We start from the raw sequence: 20,692 nt of genomic DNA, 5'->3' as shown, positions 1-20,692 counted from the left end.
ATATATATATACACACACACACGCACACACACATATATGTATGTATGTATGTATGTATGTATGTATGTATGTATCTTATATAATTAAACATCAACACGAGAAGCCCTTCCATTAATAGAAAAAGCTTTCTCCTATCAGTGTGCGTGTAAATATATAATTTTTATAATACATATTCGTACATATATGCGTACAAGTATATGCACATGTCACGTCAGCGAAATACTTATACATACGCATACTCTAGAGTATATCTTTTGGCTTATATTTCTTTATACAAATATAGATCCGAGAGATCTAATATCGTTCTCATAAACGTCGGGCCGACCTAAGCTTTACACATCAAAATTCTTTTTATCGCGTATAAAGCGTATCCATTCCGAAGGGCAACAGTAGCATTGCAAATATGCGTTATGCACATACACACATGCACGCATACATACATACAAGAAAATTCGCGCACGATACATAACCATCTCTGTAAACATATATTTGTAATATCTGAATATATGTACTCTCTCTCTGTGTTCGTTATTCTCGCATTCGTGTAACGATTAGCGATCGTTATCGATACGCTATCGTCCTATTATACGTACGTATATATCAGCTGAGAATCCGTCTATGTACATTATGCATATATTTCAAAAATATACCTCTAAATACGGCATTATCTATTTCGTCAAATGCGCTGCACAAATTTCGAGCCAGAAACTTTACCACAAACTACATTGATCTTATTAAAATATATATTCAACAGTTACACGCATTTATAATTTGAATGTCAAGATGAAGTATCAAGTGGCCATAAGGGTCACATCGTACGATGTTGATTCGCCAGTCGATCGCTATATTATTAAGACCGTGAGATCACACAACGGCGATTTTCTTCTTCTTTTTTTTTTAATTATCATCACAGACAGAAAAGAGTTAATTACACTACTAACAATGTGATCGCATTTCTCTTCCCTTATCATTCTTCTTCTTTGTCAGTTTTGCATAAATTATTCAATTATCAAACGCGTCAGATTGTAATTGGAATATTATAAAAAAAGTACAATAAAAATCAGCTCTGTACAACCTGACGCATCTCCAATTGTTTCATCTAATTATGTAATAAAAATATAGATTTGCATGGAAATTTTCGCGAAGTGTTGTGTAAATATTTTATTTAAACTATATACACAAAACAGATAACAAAAGATTCAATTAAAAATGGTGAAGCGTTGCAAGTGCGTTTCATATTAGAGATTCAACAATGAATCACGAACGGACGAGCTAACATGTCATCATGTTAACACAATTTAAACGATAATTAAATGTTACTCGACTTTTATAACACACATGCAACATACACGCAGCTCTCATTGAATACTAGGAAAATGAACGGTCACACTCGTCACCATTTATTTGTACATTATTAACTGAGACTCATAATCGTCTATTCAAGAAGCACGATATATTTATCAATATTATTAAATTATATCACTCTTTTTCCTCAAATAAGAAAAAAGAGTAAGGCAAGAGATGTGAGGAAACAATGAAACGTGAGAAGAACGAAGGAAGAGATAATCGTACGAAAGATCGATCTATTCTAATACTTCGATCTCTCCACGAATGCAAAATTGCCTTTTACATTTTGCATGATTTGTTACATTGCCTCTGCAATGTATATATGTATATATGTATGACAACATCCGGTGTATGCACAAGCGTACAACGATCTTATTCCGTGAAAACACGAATGCGGCATATGCTTCAGTACTTTCTTCTTTTTGTTCTGCTGTTTCTCCTTCATTATTTTCTATAGGATACTTTCATGTATATCGATTAATGGAAGTTAGAAGAGTGAGATGTATCCTTTAGAAATTCATTGTTCTAGATGTGTTAAAATTTCACAAATAAATTTTTTCAAATGTGTGGCAGGCTATACGTTCGAAGAACGAATCGATAATTATCAATAATTTGTATATGTGGCAGGTAACAAGTCCAAATTTCATCCATAACAGGCCATATATCAGGTAATGTAACGAAACCTACTAAATTTGTGATTAATGATAATATTATTAGAACTTTTTGTCAACGTTGCGGTATATATGTATGATCATGTCGTGCGCGTTACAATTCGATGTGCTTACACATTAATTTGTCAATGAATTAACATTTACTATTGAGTGTTCCTGTTTTGGTCCCACGAAATTGCACAATCGCTTCTAGTCTCTGGATAGTGGCTATTTCTCTTTGACAAAGTATGAAGGAAACAATTTCGAGGATAAAGGCAAGATGGAACTTTAATAAGGGTATATACATCACGCGAGTCTATATTTTTGGCAAATTTATCTGCAAAATCGTTTTTCACCGGAATAATTCGTTTCGCGAATGCAAAGTCAGGGACGACATCTAGATTACTGGAAGTCAAGACGTCGACTCAAATTGAGAATATGACTCAAAAATTCGTCTGGAGGAAGGATTTAGATTTCATCTTAATATTAATCTACAATGTTACGGATTACAAATATTCCTTATTGCACAGTATCGTTTGAGATTTTAAAAACATGCATTGTCCTATGTTTACTTATTTATCGTATTACTTTCGATTTGTTATGTAGCTATTTGAAAATATAAATCTCAAGCGAAGTAATATATGTCACTGTATATTAACTCTCAAATACTTTCCTTTCTCCATTCGAATTTTTATGACATTATCATAAAATTCTTTTCTTTCTATTCTTCTATCTATTTTTTTATATTGTATATAAATTGTATAAAAACCAAATGGAAAGTAAACTATCGGGCTGGACGATACTTGTATGTGAAAGAGCATGGGTATTGTGTTTGACAGTTCACGATTGGATTACAAAAAAGTGAACAACACAAAATTTATACTTCAATAATAAATGTGCAGTCGCTCTTAAAACAATCATACGTCCAATATATATTCTTTTTTAGCGAACTTTTACCTCGATAAGCCTAGAGATTTATACATATGATGTTTGTGTGTGTGTGTGTGTGTGTGTGTGTGTGTGTGCGCGCGCGCGCGCGCGCGCGCGCGCGCGCATGGGAGTGTGTAAATTATATAACAAGTATAATAACTCCTTTGTTTTTAACAGCCTCTATCATGAAGTCACGATAAATATTAACTATCTCGATTAGGGTGCTTGGCAAGAAACCGTCGAGGCCAGGGTAGAGGCCAGTCATATTGTCGTGGCACTGTGCCGCCCACATTCTTCTCAAAATATTTGAAAATGGGGAACCACCACAGCCGGGCCAAAAAGTTGTTTGGTCCGTATTGCTGTAAAAATTGAGTTGTTTGTTCTTACGCGATGACAAAATAGAAATTACAAGACGAATATGTCCATTGATCGTTACTTTATATATAATATTAAAACTGAAATTTATTATATTAAATAATTTTTTGTAAATTTATTATATTAAATAATTTTTTATGTAAAGACATAATTAATGTAAAACTGACGTAATGTTAATAATATTAACTATCAATTGTCAAACGCATCATCTTTATCATAAAACAGAATTTTCAACAGACGCGCTCGAAAGTAAAACATACCTTGAGATTTGGATTGTTGGCTAGCGTATGATAAATATACCATAGACGCGTAGTAACATAGTAAGCTATAAGTACATCCACGGTATAATGGCCATGAGCTACCAAGACCATAATTACCCCGACGAGTACCGCCAGACCCGCCAGCCAATGGATCGGTTGACATCTCCTCGGAGAATCTAGAATGCGTATTCACGAATCATTATGACGTTATGTTAACATCACGCATCATATTCGTATTTATTTTTCGAACGAATGACAATGATACGCACATTCCTTAATAATCAGGTAACTGAGTACAAGGACGACTGTGTGCCCGCTATAAATGTAATCTCCGCAATAAGTGTGTTTGCCGTTAATGGACAAGCCAAAACCAGAGATGAGTTGCAAGACTCGCTTTGTCACGAGAAGCGGACTGGTGTTATTCGCCTTCGGGCTGCAGTAGTAAGTTTTACTGGCAATCGGTACGACCGTTACGTACATCGTGATGCTCCTCATCATGTAGAGAAAACCCATCAGCAGAAATATTCGTCTAGCTATTATAAATCTGAAATTATAAACCTGAATGTTAGGGCAAGATACGTTTTTAAAAAAAGATTATCCGGCGTCCATTTACTTGCTCTAAATTTTTTACGCACCTATGCTTGTGAAAAATAATAAAAATCATCGCGGAATTGGACATGATCATGATCAGAACTTCCGAGACGTTAAGCGCCCAATCCTGAGCAGTGATGTTGTCCAGCACTATATCGGGAAGCGGTCCGTACGTGTTTCTATCTGGAACACGCTCGTGGACCATCGCGAGGGAAGCCGTCGTTAGTATGAAGTTTACGACCATAAAGAGAAATGCTGTAACGGAAAATAGCTTACATATATCGCTTTGTAACATCCCTCTATTTAAATGTAATTTAAATGTAATCATCGTGCTACTTTCTTGTTTCATACGTCGCTTCTTCCGTTCTCGAAGGATGCTCGAGAATAACTGCTCTCTGGCATTACTCTTATCGACTCTGTCGTGCAACGACGATCTGCATCATCGTAACAGAACTTCATAACGGGACTTGCGAAACCCCGTTGCTCCGTGTATTTGCCATATATTTTGCAAATAGCATAGCGGCAAAAGCATCCAGCTGCTCGATTCGATTAACTCTAAATAGCTAAAAGCTATCGAAAATAAATCGCGAGGATACGTCTCTGTAGGACAGGAGAGATCGATTGGAGGGAGGCTCTCTGCGAGAGATGAAGCTGCGCGGGCAGACTGGTGTATCGAACGAATACTAGGCCATATAACGACCTCGATCTCGATGGAGTCCCGCTACGCGAACGAACGTCATACGAACACGCGGTGAAACCGGAGAGACTTTCAAGTTGATGAGCTTGCCAAGCTTTCAAAAGTTTTTATCGTAAATAGATTAGATCGAGAGAGAGTGAGAGTGAGAGTGAGAGAGAGAGAGAGAGAGAGAGAGAGAGAGAGAAAACACTTGGTATTTAAACGAATGCATACTTTTTTTGTTTAACAGTTAAAAATCTATTCGTTGCAATTGCCAGAATCCTTTACATTTTTTCTCATTTCTAAGATTTATTTTACAAATTTTATATAATTTCGGAATGAATAGTAGCATATTAATATTAAATATAATATAGTTTTATTGAAGCGACGTTAATTTTTCCTTCAACTCTTTATCTCTTTTATCTTTTACCCCAAAAAGGCAAGGGAATTGCTATATTACTGATTTTACAGAGTACGATTCTTATGATATTATCTTTCTGTCCTCAAAATAAAGCTGCGATTCTCCATCTACCTTCGTATAAGTATAGTATTCGCATAGAAGAAGATAGACGTGATTCTTCAGAGAGACGAATCTCTGACTTTCGCGCGCTCTCTCTTACCAAGAAACGTTTTCCATTTTTCCTTGGGAAAACGCGGCTCCTCGCGAAGCGGCGCCGGCATGTCGATCTTGACGATGCCGCTCCCGGAACCGTTCGGGATCCCGGGATGTCTGCCCAGACCTTCGATACCTTTCTCATCCTCATCATCCTCGTAGTAGTCCGAGCCCGAAGCCACTCCGGACCACTTGTCCTTGCTTTTGGACAACGGCGCCCCGGGCAACAGTGGTTGCCGTTGATAAACATCACTGGACTGCGCCATCCCGCTGCTGCTTCCATCAACCGCCGCCTCAACGTCCCTCTCGTGGCCCTCCCCGGCGCCCAACGGTCGATCGAAGCTTCCGTAATCGTTGTGTAAACTGGTGGCCTTGGGATCCAATACCATCCTGCATAAAACAGAAATCGACTTGTCCTGATAGTCCGAATCCGACTCTCGAGATGTATGTACCTTACATATCAGAGAACACCATTGTGTCTTGAAATTATTCGGTATTTGGTACGACGATTCGGATCGTCGCTGATGGAACGAATGAAGCGAATGAAGCGAAAGACGACGGCGAGAGCTCGTCGGCTCGCGGAAACGAAACCTGACCTTGGCACGCGCTGCTTCATCGCGTAGAAAATAATCGAGCTATTGTTAAATAGATCCGTGAGATAAAGAAAAATCGCTTTACACGTCCGCACACGTAAAAAACAGAGGAGTCTCACAGAGGAGTGACCCTACACACATCTATCCCATTCACATATTGTAACACCGTGTTGATATGTGTCGTTTTTAGAAACGAAATTCGACGACCATTATCGAAATACGAGACTTAATGCACTCGTATTTTTCTTTACTTTTTAAATTCTTATCCAGTATATTATTTTGATTCGTTTTCTCATTACAATCGAAAATCGAAATTTGTTCCCATGTATCGACTAAATGCTGGTCGCTTGCCCCAACGATCGTCGCATCGTCGATAAAGCTAATGTTACACGTGACACAGTTCTACGAACGGCGCACAATTTGCCTGGAGCGTCCATTGCGCGTCACGCCCCGCAGAATGCGATATTTTTAGACATTTATCGCCGTATAAAGGGAAAAGATTGTCGCGCGCGGACAAAGAGCGCGAGAATTTTCTAAATCCGAGTTGACGCGAAAGCTTTCCGCGAGGAGGAAAGGCAAATCGAACTGACCGCCTATCCGCGGATAGAAAGCCAAGATATTCCGCACGAAAGATCGTAACAGGAAGCGTCATGCGGCAGGATGCGGTCGTCAGAACTGGTATTATCCCGTATCGTTGGTAGACCCGCGATTCGCGCGTGACCAAAGGTAACGATTAGCCAAGTGAGATTCAGCGTGCATCGACGATCGAAAAATTTTTTACTCTACGTAGTATTTTTTTATCGCGCCTATGTATATTTGGTTCTTTTGCCTATGTTGGCGCGTGCCGGAGTAACGATTCGGACAAGCTTAGCGGCGAGTAAGATCCTCGGTGAAGAATGCTTTTTTATTTTTCTTACGTAGAATTTTTATGACGTGTCTCTTCCTTTACCTGCGCCTCGTGCACATCGCTCGACATCTCTGAAAACACGTCGCTGGCGGCGTTTCGCACTCCGATGCGAACTCTCGTCAGGCACGACTTCAGACGCATTCTAAACGCATTCTAAACTGCGCGCCGCGCCAGCGGCACGGACATTACTTTCGATTCGCGCGCGAACAAGGTACCGCCGATCTATAGATAACGCTTCGGAATCATATGTCCACCCGCGATATAAATGTTTAACATCAAGGACCGTACGTTAACACGACACCTGATTTCGTGGGAAAGGTAACGGCTGTATCGGCCATCTCTCTCGGCCCGGTAACTGACGCTCGGTGTTAAGGCTAAGTATCGTTCACGTTTATTGAACAAATTACAGTCCGACGATGGACGATGCAGAAAATGGTAGTTTACGCTCATCATTATAGTCTGGAACCAGTCGAGAGCGCTCGCGAGAAGTGATCCGTGATTATACAATTGTACTTGTAGCGCGTCTCTCTCAGCTCTGGCAGCTCCGAGTCGAGGTATAATATTAGAATATTATTAAATAAAGAATTTTCAAAAAATAGATATATTACGAAATCTTAAATATATTATATGCAGTCTTTTGTCTTTTGAAATATCGTTTTATATTCTGTTATAAAAAAAAAAAAAAGTCAGGATTTTAATTCCAAGTTCGATTATAAAAAATATAGAGGAAAATATAGAGAATGAGAAAAATTTTATAACATTTTATGTAATATATATAGCGTCTCTCTTGATGTTTCTAGAAAAACTAGGAAAATTTATCCTCAAATTAATTGGAGAAATCACCTTTGCAGAATAAACCTTTGAGGCAGACATAAGATACTCAATAATACAATAATTTTATTTATGACTCAATGTAAAACCGCGAATTTCCAGGACAATCTAACACGGTTGCATCCTAAAGATCTTTAATGCGAGAAACGTCAGGCAAGGGATCCTCGAGGCGGATATCACTTTTATGAGGTCAAAAGATAGAATCCTTGAAATGCGACTTCTCGATTGGTGCTGATAAACGCATAAAGCGACAACTTTCTCAATCTCGATAATGATCCTTTCAACCAAAGTGGCGATCTCATGGACTCGATGATCTTGAGCGGAAAAGAAGCCTGAGCAGTTGTCATAATTAATCCGGATATCACCCTCGTCGGAGACCCTATGTCGTTGATTCACTTTCACGAGTTAGGGAGAAGAATGAGAAGGGACAATACATGCAGGAACTACCCGTTAAAAAGAGTAGTCAAGTGATTAACCCTTGTTTATGAACGCGACAAAGAGTTGTCTTGAGGTTTTAGTAAAGAGGAAGAGGTTACTCAAAACGAAGCACTGAATAAAGTAATTCTAATTGCTCAATTGATCGCTATTGAAAAACGTTTACTTACAGAATGTTGTGCAAAATTTCAGATTTCGAAAATAAGAGACGTAATTATGAAATTATTTTTCATTCAAAATATGGAAAATGTAAAAACTAAAGAAACCTGACGCTTCAGTTACATTTAAATATAGATTTAATTCTGACATTTTAATTTAAGGTTTTTCGTGATCACAATATATTTTAAAAGTCATAGTTCTGCATAGAGGCAACTTAAAGTATAATTATAATTCATTCGTGTAACGAAAACAGATTATTATACATGTACAATGTTATACACGTTATACACATTTCACTTATCGCACGTGCATCCCCTTTGCTTTATTCTAAATTAATTCACAAAGCTCATTAGTATCGCACACAACCTAACATTTCGTTACACACCCACGCTTAATTCGCCAATTTACGTCAATTTACTTCTGTTTGAATGAGAAAGTCAGATGTACAAAAAGTATGATAATCAATAAGAATAATAATTCGTGAAATGACTTAATTTCAAATTTCAATATTTGTCAAATATAGTTTCAAGATGCATATATACATACACATCTCTTTAATTGTTCAATTTCATTAACATTTCTTCAATCGCATGTTCTTATGAGATAGTGTATGTATAGAGAATGAGTACTTGCGACAATATCAACTCTTAAAGGCGGATTATTTACTTATTCAGTTAGATACTTATTACTCTAAGACCTTACATGTCTAGTATGAAATAGAAGTCTCAATAACTTTCGTAACAGGTGGACATTTTCACATAACTATGTTCGAGAACATACGACGCTGTCTGGCGATTTATAATCCATTAGCGCGGAAGTACGACAAAACTTTCCGACAAGCCAAGTACTTATCGTAACTATTATCTTCCACTACAACCGCTATCTCTATTCTGACACGTCATTATGCCAAATTATAATAGGTGATTTATTATCAAACGATAAACACAACACGCCGAACGTTCGATCGAAATAAAATGTCAATATAAATGTGATGCAGCAATACTCGGAATGTGTAGATAATTCTATATTTAAACGATTTCCTTAAATTTTAATTATTTCGAAAGACCTTCACACGAAGTTCCTTCGGAAAATAAGTATGTATAAATATTTAATGGCTATTGCAAAACTATGATGATAAAAATAATTATGAATATATCGCGTTATCGATAATGGATTAAAAAGCTCGCGCTTCGATATTATACTGAATAAATATACATTATTCATGCCTTTGAAGAAATATTCGAGAGATAATGCATTATAAAGAATATTTTAGAAATTATTAATTTTTTTTATATCAAAAAATATCTTTTTATAGTTTAAGAGTTAAAAAAAATAGATTCTAAAATTTTGACTTTCAATTCTTATCGATTTGCATATAATTTGGGATGCATTTTATATTTAAAAAATGCATCCCAAATTTAACAAAAAAATAAATAAATAAATATTATCTACAAATAATTAATGTAATAATTAATCAATAATTAATTTATAGTTTAGAGTAAAACATAAATATGGAATTTATTAACTCAATAGGAATTATGACCTAATCGAATATGTTATTTCGCAAAAAGATCGATCATTCGTGGCGATTTATATAACCACGTCTAATGCAATACTTATTTCTGTATTGATTCTTTATCTTTGTGCAAAAAAAAATGATCGCATCGCAATCAGCTTGTTTATAATCTTCAACGACTGGATATACTGCAATATCGCATTAATCTCTTTATGCTATTCGAAATTGCTGCTCTTATCATATATCGCGTCATATATCGCGAACTATGAAGTAATTATTAACCGATCTTCCTGTATCGTAATGGCGCCAAATAAAAAATCGCACTTATCACAAAAAAAGTACACGAAAAATGCATACTTTGTTACAGATATTACTGTAACAAATAACTATAATAAGGAGAAAAACATCTAAAAATTTCATGTAATTAAACAACTTTATAAGAATAATGCTCATTAACTTTACTTAAAACTTAATGTCAGTCTGATCGATTTGTATTACATCATCCCATCTCTTCCAAATTTGTTTCAATAAAAAAAACATTATTAAATTTCTAAATATCGTAAGTGATCGTCGTATATGATTAAAAAATTTGATGTTTTGGAATTAATTGAGAAATTTCCCGAAGCTTGGCTATATTAGTTTTAAGCTTCCTGAGACAAATACATCTATCGGTTTCGTGACCCGTAGGGTCACGGGAACTCGGAAAGATCGATCGAGGGTTCAATCACCGCTGCTCAGACACGATTCAACAAGCTATATCAGAAAACTAACGAGATTTCTACAATCTTGCCGTTATATTCGCGTTGCGTCGAAGTAATGACTCATACGTCCACTGAATAATTTACAACGCGGCTCGTTCGAATGGTGTTGTAAAAAGTATTGATTATTGTATATATTTCCACGAAAAAGTTTCAAACAATTCTTTTCGCGATATTCGAGGAAGGCTAAACAATACTGGCAGTCAACTGAATGACTTTTCGTTTATCTCTTATTATATAAATTGCAAAACTAGTGTGCTAACAATACCAGTATGCACCAATACCATCTCGTTATCAGATTGTAGTCGAAAGTTTGGCAAAAGAGACAGAAAAAAAGTATTTCTCTCGAACGTGCTTACCATTTAATAGAGACTTCCTGTATTCGATTATTACAAGTTATCTTTATACGTGTCAAACAAGATAATACATCGATGAAACGAGTTACAGAGAAACAGAGATACAGAGAGATATTATTGAATAAGAATTTAAAAACAAATAACTGATATCTTAGTTATATAAGCAAAAGTTATATAGCAAAAGGAATAAGACAAATCGATAAAATATATGTATATTTTTTTAGAATCTATCGTTATTACTTTTTTTTAAATACATTTTATCACGTGCAATTTTTTCATGATTTACTAATTCGAGCGTGAACATTTCACTTTTGAGCGAACCTATGTAATTACATCACGAATGAACCGCTTAACCCATGACTCATTTCCTTCCCGTCTCAACTGATTCATGGCAGTTGGCTGCCGACTGCCAATAAATTCCAATTAATTTCGTACAAATAGATGACAATGGTATCGAAACGTGTAACACCAGCACCAGCTGGTTAATACATAATGTTAGCAAATAAATTTTATGTCACGAAGGTGGAACGAAGCGTATGTTCGCGAGAACGCAATATTATCGCGAGAAAAGTAACCTCATTCATTAATACAAATGACAAGATTATCAGCTTACTTATCAAATTCAATGAAATAACAGTTTTAACAATTGTACAAATTGAAAAATTAGATATACCACTAATAACATTTTCGTCTTTAAAAAATATCTTATAATATAATTATGAATTTCTTACCTTGCGTACAATTGAAATAGAAATAACTATAAATTTAGTAACGGATGAATCAAATTATCTTAAAACATTTAATGTGCATAGCCTGTCTTTCATAATCGTAACAATTGTTACAATTATATTTGACGAAAACGATCACGAATATAATAAAATTTAAATAACCTGAAAAAAATTTGCTTAAATATTATGATTTTTGCTTCGGCTTTATTCGCTTTCCTGAACAGACATTTGTAACTTCTCTAATTTTCGCTTATATCGGAATAATTGATAGATTGAACAATACACCGAGAATGCGTCATTTGATACGAATCAGTTCTATTACGTATTGGATACATTAGCGTCTATCGCGTTGCATAGAGCAATCTGTTTAGTTGTATATGCGCGCTGCTCATGTCGAAGAATTGATGAATTGACGAATCTTGAATTGAAGTTACAATCAAATCAAATTGATCGATGACATCCAAAAAAAAAAAACAAATGAAAGTCAAGTTACTTTGATTATTTCCTCAATGCATAAACATATTAACTCACCATATTGTATTTAATTAAAATCAGCTATTATGCCATATCCCAAAACATCAAAGAAATTACTCGCGAAACGAATTACTATCTAAAGAAATATTGGTACTTATGTAAGGACAGATATTCGATAATGTTTTAAATTAAAAAAAAAAAAAAAAAAGTTTTAAATCTAGCCTTCTTTGAATATTTATATCAAGGCGCGATTAATTTTCTCAGAATTTGAAATTTATTTTTGAAAATTTTTATCCGACTAACTATTATTAAGGAAGATTCATGTAAAATTAACTTGTTAAATAAAGGAATCAGAATCGAAAGAAAATAATACATTACATAATAATACATATACTCCTGGCTTATTCTACAAAACACTCTTATGTGATCATCTAAATATAAAAAATAACTATAAAAATAATAAATACTATTCAAAGCTTGCGTACCTTACCAGAGATACAAGTCTGTAAAAGTAAAATAACTTTTAATGAATCGACTTCTAATAAAATTATAAGAATAATCAATTAATAAACATTAAGATTCGAAATGAAACTGAAATACATTTTAATTTCCCAATATTTTTACAGTCAATTATAATTATATCGATTTTTTACGCATTCTTCTTTACAGTATCTTCGATAAGAACGTATGATCATAGATTATAACTAATGAAAGTCTGAAAAATGAAATCTTGTTTGCCTGGCTGATCCAATTTTATAAGTTTTCTTAACTCGCGCATTGATAATCCAAAGATTTTCCTCTGAATCGATAAAACTTATCATTGGCAGCGAATATCTTTTTGCTATCGATAATAAGGATTCGTTATACGAAGCTAATCTTTCTCGACGATTGTGACGTCATCGCTACATTCCAAACGTATATACAATGACACGTTATGCAAAAATTATAGAGATGTTGGAAAATCTTACCTGAAGAAAAATCTGCGTAAAAAAAAAAGAGGAAAAAAAAGATACAAAAAATGTTTTAATCAAGCTTATTAATCATAAATAGGAAAATAAAAAGAGCACTAGGTATCGAACGTGTTTTTACTCACACGTCAAGTAAAAAAACTGTTCGTAGAGGCGTCATACTGCTGTGCCACATAATTACTACATAGAAAGGAAAACCACGCGCGGGTTAACGAGGAAGAGAGATATAAAGAGGGAGAAGGAGAGTTGGAGAGAGGGGAAACTACGTTAACCCTGATGGGTGAGGAAAGAGAAGAGCGAGAAGAGGAGAGAATGCGAGGGCAGAACCGAATAATTGAAATAGAACGATGGAATGAGAGAATAATGTGGACGAATAAAAACCAAGAATAAAAATTACAATAGAATCAATTTCAATTCTTACATTACAATTAAAAATTCGAAAAAGAAAATCGACTGTGCACCGTGCATAAGAACGTGCACTGCAAAGAGAGAACGAATCGTAAAGAAATTTATGCGTTGCGGAATACGAAAAAATTAAGAATGAGTAATTAAAAAAATATGCAGATTATCCGAAATACCGAAACATAATGAAATAACGAAACATAATGAAATCGGAATGACACGTTAACCATTACAGAATACCCATTGACGAATGGAAACTGATCAAAATCAAGTGAAAGGCCAAACCGCTTCGAGACCTGACGAGAGACTGCTCTAAAAATACCTAGAGAATTCAGCAATTGCCTGTCCAATCACTCGAATTAATCTCGAGTTGATTCAGATTAAAAGAATAAATATGCTTTCCAAACTTTTGCCACATTTAAGTACATTTATCCAGCAAAACTCATAGACTCGAATATCAAAGCGAAAAATGTGAATATTTCATTTACATATTTATTGAAATTCGATATATTTTATAATATATAATTATATATGTCGGTAAAACAAAATTTTACTTCGAAATAATGTCTTGTAAACTAAGAAAGAGGAAAGATAGATATAGACGAGAAAAATATATGATATTCACGAACGATGAGACATAACAGACGTAAAGGTATAAAAATAAAGATGATACTTTAGATCCATAATTTGGGCGGATCTAAAAAAAGACACAACGTAAATGCTATTTTGTTCGCACGTGCATGTGCACTTGGTAGAATAACGACGCGTACACTCGATTACGCCCAGGTGATTCACGCGACGACCTATGCGTATTATCTGACTGAACGGCCCTTAAAAGGGTTCGCATTCTCGTGAATCGACCTTTTCGTGACTTCACGTGTGCTTCGATCAAAGTCACAGCAAGGAAAAGCTTTCGTGACAAAAAGATGTTATCTACAGATTCAGAGACGCGATAAGTATAACTCGCGATAAGTATAGTTCGCGAATTAAAATTAGTATTCAGTGAGTAATAAATTACAGTATATCGAGTCAAATAATCTCAGATTTTACATTTCTCAAAATTATTAAATTCTTGGAAAAAAAAAAAAGAAAAAGAAAATAGCCCTTCTCTTTTTTATTCTTTCAAAATTTAAAAGATAATCGATAATTTAAAAAATTATATAAATTTCTTCCGATTTTCAATGTATTTCAAAGATTGTAATCGTTTAACTTCACAGATTGACATAACAAATTCACATAATAGATAACAGAGTTACGGATGCAGCTTGCATTGAGCTTAACGATGGATAAGGTCAGTTGCTTTTTATATAAGAATAATCGTATAGTGTTGTGGAATAAATGAGGCTCGATCAACGGAAGGAGAGACTAACCACCTTGGACATTGAGACGATGACGATTATCGTTATCGCCTTCTGCCTGATACTGAATGCGCGTTTCAAAACGCAATATATAACAACGACTAATCTGCATTTGCGCGTGGTAAATTGTGCTTCGTGTAACAAACTAAATAATAAATTAAATTTTTAAAAATGTTTTAGATGTACCTTTAATTTTATCTTAATTATATCAATAACTAACAACTTTTTTATCGTACTTGTATCATTATATATATGATAAATGAACATAACAAGTATACAGATATATATATATATATATATATATATATATATATATAATATATATGTAGAAATTTTAATAAATTTCTTGCCAAAAACATCTTTCCTTCTAGTATTGTTGCCATATTTAAAAAAATTTACGTTATCAGCAGGACAAATATATTAAAACGCGCACTCTCGTTTTTAACGTTTTCAACGCCTACGATAGTTCAGATAAACATCTGATATATTTTCGACACCAGCTGTTCAAATAAATGTCTCTTGATCGTTATATATGATACAGCTGCATCACGGATTACACGCGCATATAATGACAAATATAAATAACCGTATTTTTTGCGATCGCACAAAGAAACGTGATTATATTAAGTTTCAAAATATCAGATAATGCTAAACAAATATTCTTTAAATATTTTTTAAATTATAAATATAAAATATAAATATAAAAGATGAGATAATGCAGAGTGTCATCGTGATAACAACGGAATTATGTATGATAATACAAGTCATATAAAGACAATATTGGATATTGAAAGGTTGGAATTTTTTATGAGCGTTACAAGGCCAAAAGCCTTTTGTATCAAAAAGTTCTAGATAAGATTTTATAAATACATTCGTTAATATATTATAGATAATAATTTTGATTTTCATAAATTAAATTTCCATTTTTGAAGAAAATAATTCTTGTATTAATTTTTATAGAAAAATTTAATTGCATTAAATTACATTAAAACGATCAATTTTGTAAATATTCCACAAAAAATGTCGCATCATCTGCGATGAAATTGATTACAGATTGTTAGAAACCATGATATATGATGAAAGTGAAACCAGTTATTAAAGTGCATGACAAAAAATGTTCGATTATTACTTGGAATTATGTATTTTAATTATATGGGGAAACGGTGATACGAAATTTTATCACGATAAAGCAGCGCTGCCAATTTTGGAACATTTCAACTTATTGAATATCTGATAAATATACTTATATGATAAGCATTTTTTATATACGTAGTATGGTAATACTAATATTTTATTAAACTCATTCAGTACTAGTATTTAATACTATTATTATTTAAAATCTATAATATTATATATTTCATGCATTAAATTGAAAATTAATTGGTACTGAGCGCGCGCGCGCGCGCGCGCGCGTGTGTGTGTGTGTGTGTGTGTGGTGTAATACCATATAAATATATGTGCGCAATGTATATAATATCAAATATTCTTTTATTGGCATTTAGCTAAAAACTATTGAAAATAATTGAGTTGATTATAATGGATTCCATGATTCTGGGTGCAAAACAAACGTACTGTGATTAGCACGATATCATTAACATAATTGTGCTGTCATGATAATGGCTGAAATAAGAGCACAGGACAATGTCCACATTGCAGAAACAATAGCACACGTGATTTCCTAAGCATTTAATAATAGCACAAAACATAAATGTAGATATATCTCTATCCGTAAAAATAAAATAAATATCTCTATCCGTAAAAATAAAATAAAATTTCGTGTAGAGCTCTTAAAGAGTCCAAACTAAAATAACAAACATAAGGAGTGGGATACGATATAGAATGCAGATGCAAATATTTGGAAGATGTACAATTCAAAAATAACTAATAATAAGGCGTAAATAACTAATAATAAGGCGTAAAACGAAGCTTTGACATGCAGCAGCATCCAGAATTATGTATCTAAAACTTGAACATACAACTCGGATATTACAAACGACGCGTAACGTAATCGTATAAGAGAAATAATAAAAAGAAATAACCTGTAAATTAGGTCTCGCCATACCTTGTTAAAGCACTGGGCAATTCGACCTTGACAGGTAGTCTTAACTTATGCATTTTACTTTATACGTACACACACTACTATGTCATTTACAGTACAGTCTCTTTTTTGCCTCTCTCCTTTTCTCTCCCTTTCTTTCTCTCTTTCTCTTCTACAACCAGACGCGAAACATACGCGCTTTTACAACTCCGTGCTACAACTATGTGCACGAGACGACATAACGGGAAACATAACCAACAAAATGCGCATCCGAATCATTGTTGCTATTAGGGCCGCTTTTTCGCGCATGCGTATTATGATCAATAATTATATCTAGTTATATCTAGGGCTGTAACATGACATACATATATAATAGGCATTAAAATTTTGGCGTGCTCCACGCTAGGATGAGATAAATAAAGTAAGGTAAATATTTAAATATTATTAATTGTTATTAAAGGTAAATGTTATTATTTATTATTTGTTATTTGTTATCCAACATAAATATACTAAATATACTATTATAGATATATATAAAGAGGCTATTAAAAAGCATGCTCATAATTTTCAAATAAAATATTTTATTTTAAACACATAAATGTATTTTATTATATACTTTCTTTCCTTTACTTGTGTGTACTATATACTTTCTTTCCTTACATTTACAAAAATATAACTTCGTTAAAAAATTAATTTTATTGTATATTAGTATAGATTATTAATATTAATTTAATTATATTTAAAATTCTATATAATTAAATAATTTTTATATAATTTTTACAATTTTATACAATTTTATATAATATAAAAAATTGCAGTAAAAGACCAAGTAATACCTTTTTTCTTCTAAACGATACTTCCCTGCATTAAACCTGCATCTAAATACGCATGCGCGAGAAAGCGTCCCTGATAGCAACACTGATCCGAATATGATCGCTTTCTTAAAAGAGGGGATGAAAGAAGAAGGAAAGACGGAGGGAGAGAAAGAGAGAACGGAGCGTGTATTGAAGAGAATCGAAAGATGTGTGAGAGAAAGAGAGAGACAAGAGTGACACACAACACTAATCAAACGACACACGAAACTAACCAACTATACGGAGGAGCGAGGGAGAGGGCAGTCTAGTGAGTGATTTTACATGGACACTGGACGGCAAATAACTCCTCTTCGAGCTCGCGCTCGTCTGTCGTTGTCGACGAATTCTCAGAATTAGATCTTGGACGCAAATTCATTTGGTCACTTTTAGCCACACACGACGGGGCACACATGCACGAATGACCGAACGAACGGACGGACGGATAGACGGACGCACGCACATACGTCCTGAATGCAATTTCACGACACTTCGCTCAATTCCGTTTCGTGCGTATTGTTGGACGCCACTGGTGGCGATCCGCGCGATTTGCACTCGCTCGCTCGCTCGCACCACCTCGCGCCTCACACCACACGTCACCGTCGCACGGTCGCACGCACACTGACTGATCACGCGCAGACGCGCACAGCGTACACCATACAGCGGGCACGGCACACACGCGCAAAGATCACCGATTACAGGCACGCCGCTCGCGCCACTTTGACCGTGGTTTGCACGCACCGACCAGACGTGACGTTTCACGTAAAAAAGGGACAAGCGAAGATGGCGTTGTCCACGAAATTCGCGTCGCGCACATTCGTGGCAAGGACGAAGAAAACGCCGAGAAAACGTCACAGAGATCCGAGAAGGAAAAAATTCGTAAAAGAAACGACAATGAAACGGAACTGAAAAATCGTGCGCGATAATCTCGGCGTCGTTCGCGAAGTAACTTGTCCGCAACTTGTACGCGCATCCATTCGATTCTGCTACATTACAAAATTGCGCGACGCGAGCGCATCGACGACAGTCACGGTAAACTCGATAATGATTCCGCCCGCCGAAATTCAAATTGTGATTGCACGTTAACATCGGATATCATCGAGTCATTTGCTTCTGTTTTTAACGAATGATAGTAGAAAAGAGAGGAGGATAAGCTTTGCTGCTATTCGTTATGATTCTATATCGCCACATCATCAATATCGTGGACATTGCTGAGAGACATTCGCAATCTTGCGAAGCATATAAGTATCTACATACGAGACTGAGATGAGAGCAATGAAAAATGGTACGAATTAGCGATGAGAATATTGCTTTATTCCAAGCGGATAAGGTACATTATTGACATCGCTTAATGCTGCTTGCAAATCTGGCTGGAAGTATAAACGCGGCCATGATATACGATCTGATCCTTTCTTCGAGTGATGAATCGAGTGGTTAATGCGTAATGTAACTGTAATAATAAAATAATAAATAATATGATAAATAATTGAAATATTTCACTAATAGAAATGTAGAAATGTAGAGTAGTTGCTACAAATAACGATATGCGTAAAACATAAAAGCGACTATGTTATAAAGATATCAGTTACGATCACTAGTACGTGAACATGCTGTTGTTAAATCTATTTGAATCTGCCTTTTTTTCATTCCAAATCAATAAATCCGATAAAATAAGATCTGAATAAAATAATAATTTATCTGATTTTGTGATGGATAGCCAGTAAAAAAAAAGAAAGAAATTTTAATATAGTTTCTTTACCTACAAGTAAAGCGGGGAAAGCGATTCAAATTCAACATTGGCACGTTTATTTAATCATATTCTATTCATGCAACTCAAATTGTCAAAGCAGGGCGAATACATAGAATGCAAGTTTGAAACATATGTAGCGGTCGTTTGTCAACGAAACGACAAGCGGATAATCGCTTACCTAAGCAACGCCTTCCTCCAACAGTAATCCGTCTCGATAACGAATAGCTGCAATTTCATCATATATGTAGAGATGTAGCCCAAGGCATGCAAACGAATCGTATATGCCTAAGGGCTCTTGTTTATCTCCCGTTTATGAAAATCCTTCTCCATCTTCGTTTCTTTCTTCTCTCGCTTCTCCTATTTCTTTTCGTGGATGGAGCCGCGATTCTGCATTAACTGGGTCGCGATTGAGCCGCGCGCGCGACCCAATTATCCGTGCGCGGGTCCGTATAATCGATCAATCAGAACGGAGCATACGGAATGGAGCGGAGCGAAACAAATAGCAGAGACACTCTTTCTCTTCCTTCCGTCTCTTTCTCTATCGCTAAGAAAAAAAGGTGAGAAAGAAGATACAAGCCGGAGATTTTTTTCTAGGAAGAAAAATGACACGAAAAATAACACACTGCACAGAGGTAGCGACCGAGGATGCGACCGTTTATCCGGATGATGAAAACGGAAGCGCGCGAGATCTATTCAACTTCGAAGAACATACTCCCCCATTATCCCTCTAGTTTCTTGTCGTTGCGTATCTCTATCCGCCGCTGTCTTCTCGCACCGGGACTCGAATAACGGGACGAAAAGAAGAACGGCAGGGAAGCCCGCCTGGCTGGCTGCCCGCCCGCTTATCCCGTAGCTGGTGTACGGTGTACGTGCTTCTCTCGTCCGACGGCGCACGCGCTACCTCATAGATCGCCGCTTCTTCCTCACTCACCAATGAGTATTGGTCGGCCGATCGGCTGCTGGTGACGTCACGCGGGACGAGGTCACAGATTCATTCACGAATATTCGATAACCGCGCAGGACTAAATCTCAAAGAGACATGAGACATCCGCATGAGATGTCCTCTTCTTCTGAAAAATTAGAATGTACTTTCCGCGAAGAAAAATAAAACAGACGAGAATAAAGT

At 35.3% G+C, this 20,692-nt stretch overlaps 1 protein-coding gene across 1 annotated transcript in view; it reads right to left on the bottom strand.

Moving 5' to 3' along the window:
• LOC105424399 (phosphatidylcholine:ceramide cholinephosphotransferase 2) overlaps positions 1-20,562 on the bottom strand; it is a 21,189-nt gene extending 627 nt beyond the window's left edge. Inside the window, 7 exon segments of the mRNA XM_089078731.1 lie at positions 1-3,286; positions 3,563-3,738; positions 3,832-4,106; positions 4,198-4,408; positions 5,450-5,832; positions 19,745-19,815; positions 19,818-20,562. The exon segment at positions 1-3,286 is cut by the window's left edge and continues 627 nt beyond it. Coding sequence (XP_088934857.1) covers positions 3,131-3,286; positions 3,563-3,738; positions 3,832-4,106; positions 4,198-4,408; positions 5,450-5,832; positions 19,745-19,815; positions 19,818-19,832 — 1,287 coding nt within the window. The 5' untranslated portion in view covers positions 19,833-20,562 and the 3' untranslated portion in view covers positions 1-3,130.
• Between the last annotated feature and the right edge of the window lie 130 nt (positions 20,563-20,692).

This window comes from Pogonomyrmex barbatus, unplaced genomic scaffold (genome assembly GCF_055798465.1).
Source record: "Pogonomyrmex barbatus isolate J1 unplaced genomic scaffold, ASM5579846v1 scaffold29, whole genome shotgun sequence".
Taxonomy (NCBI): Eukaryota; Metazoa; Arthropoda; class Insecta; order Hymenoptera; family Formicidae; genus Pogonomyrmex; species Pogonomyrmex barbatus.
Note: the sequence above shows the minus strand (reverse complement) of the source record. Positions and strands in the feature narration are given on the sequence as shown.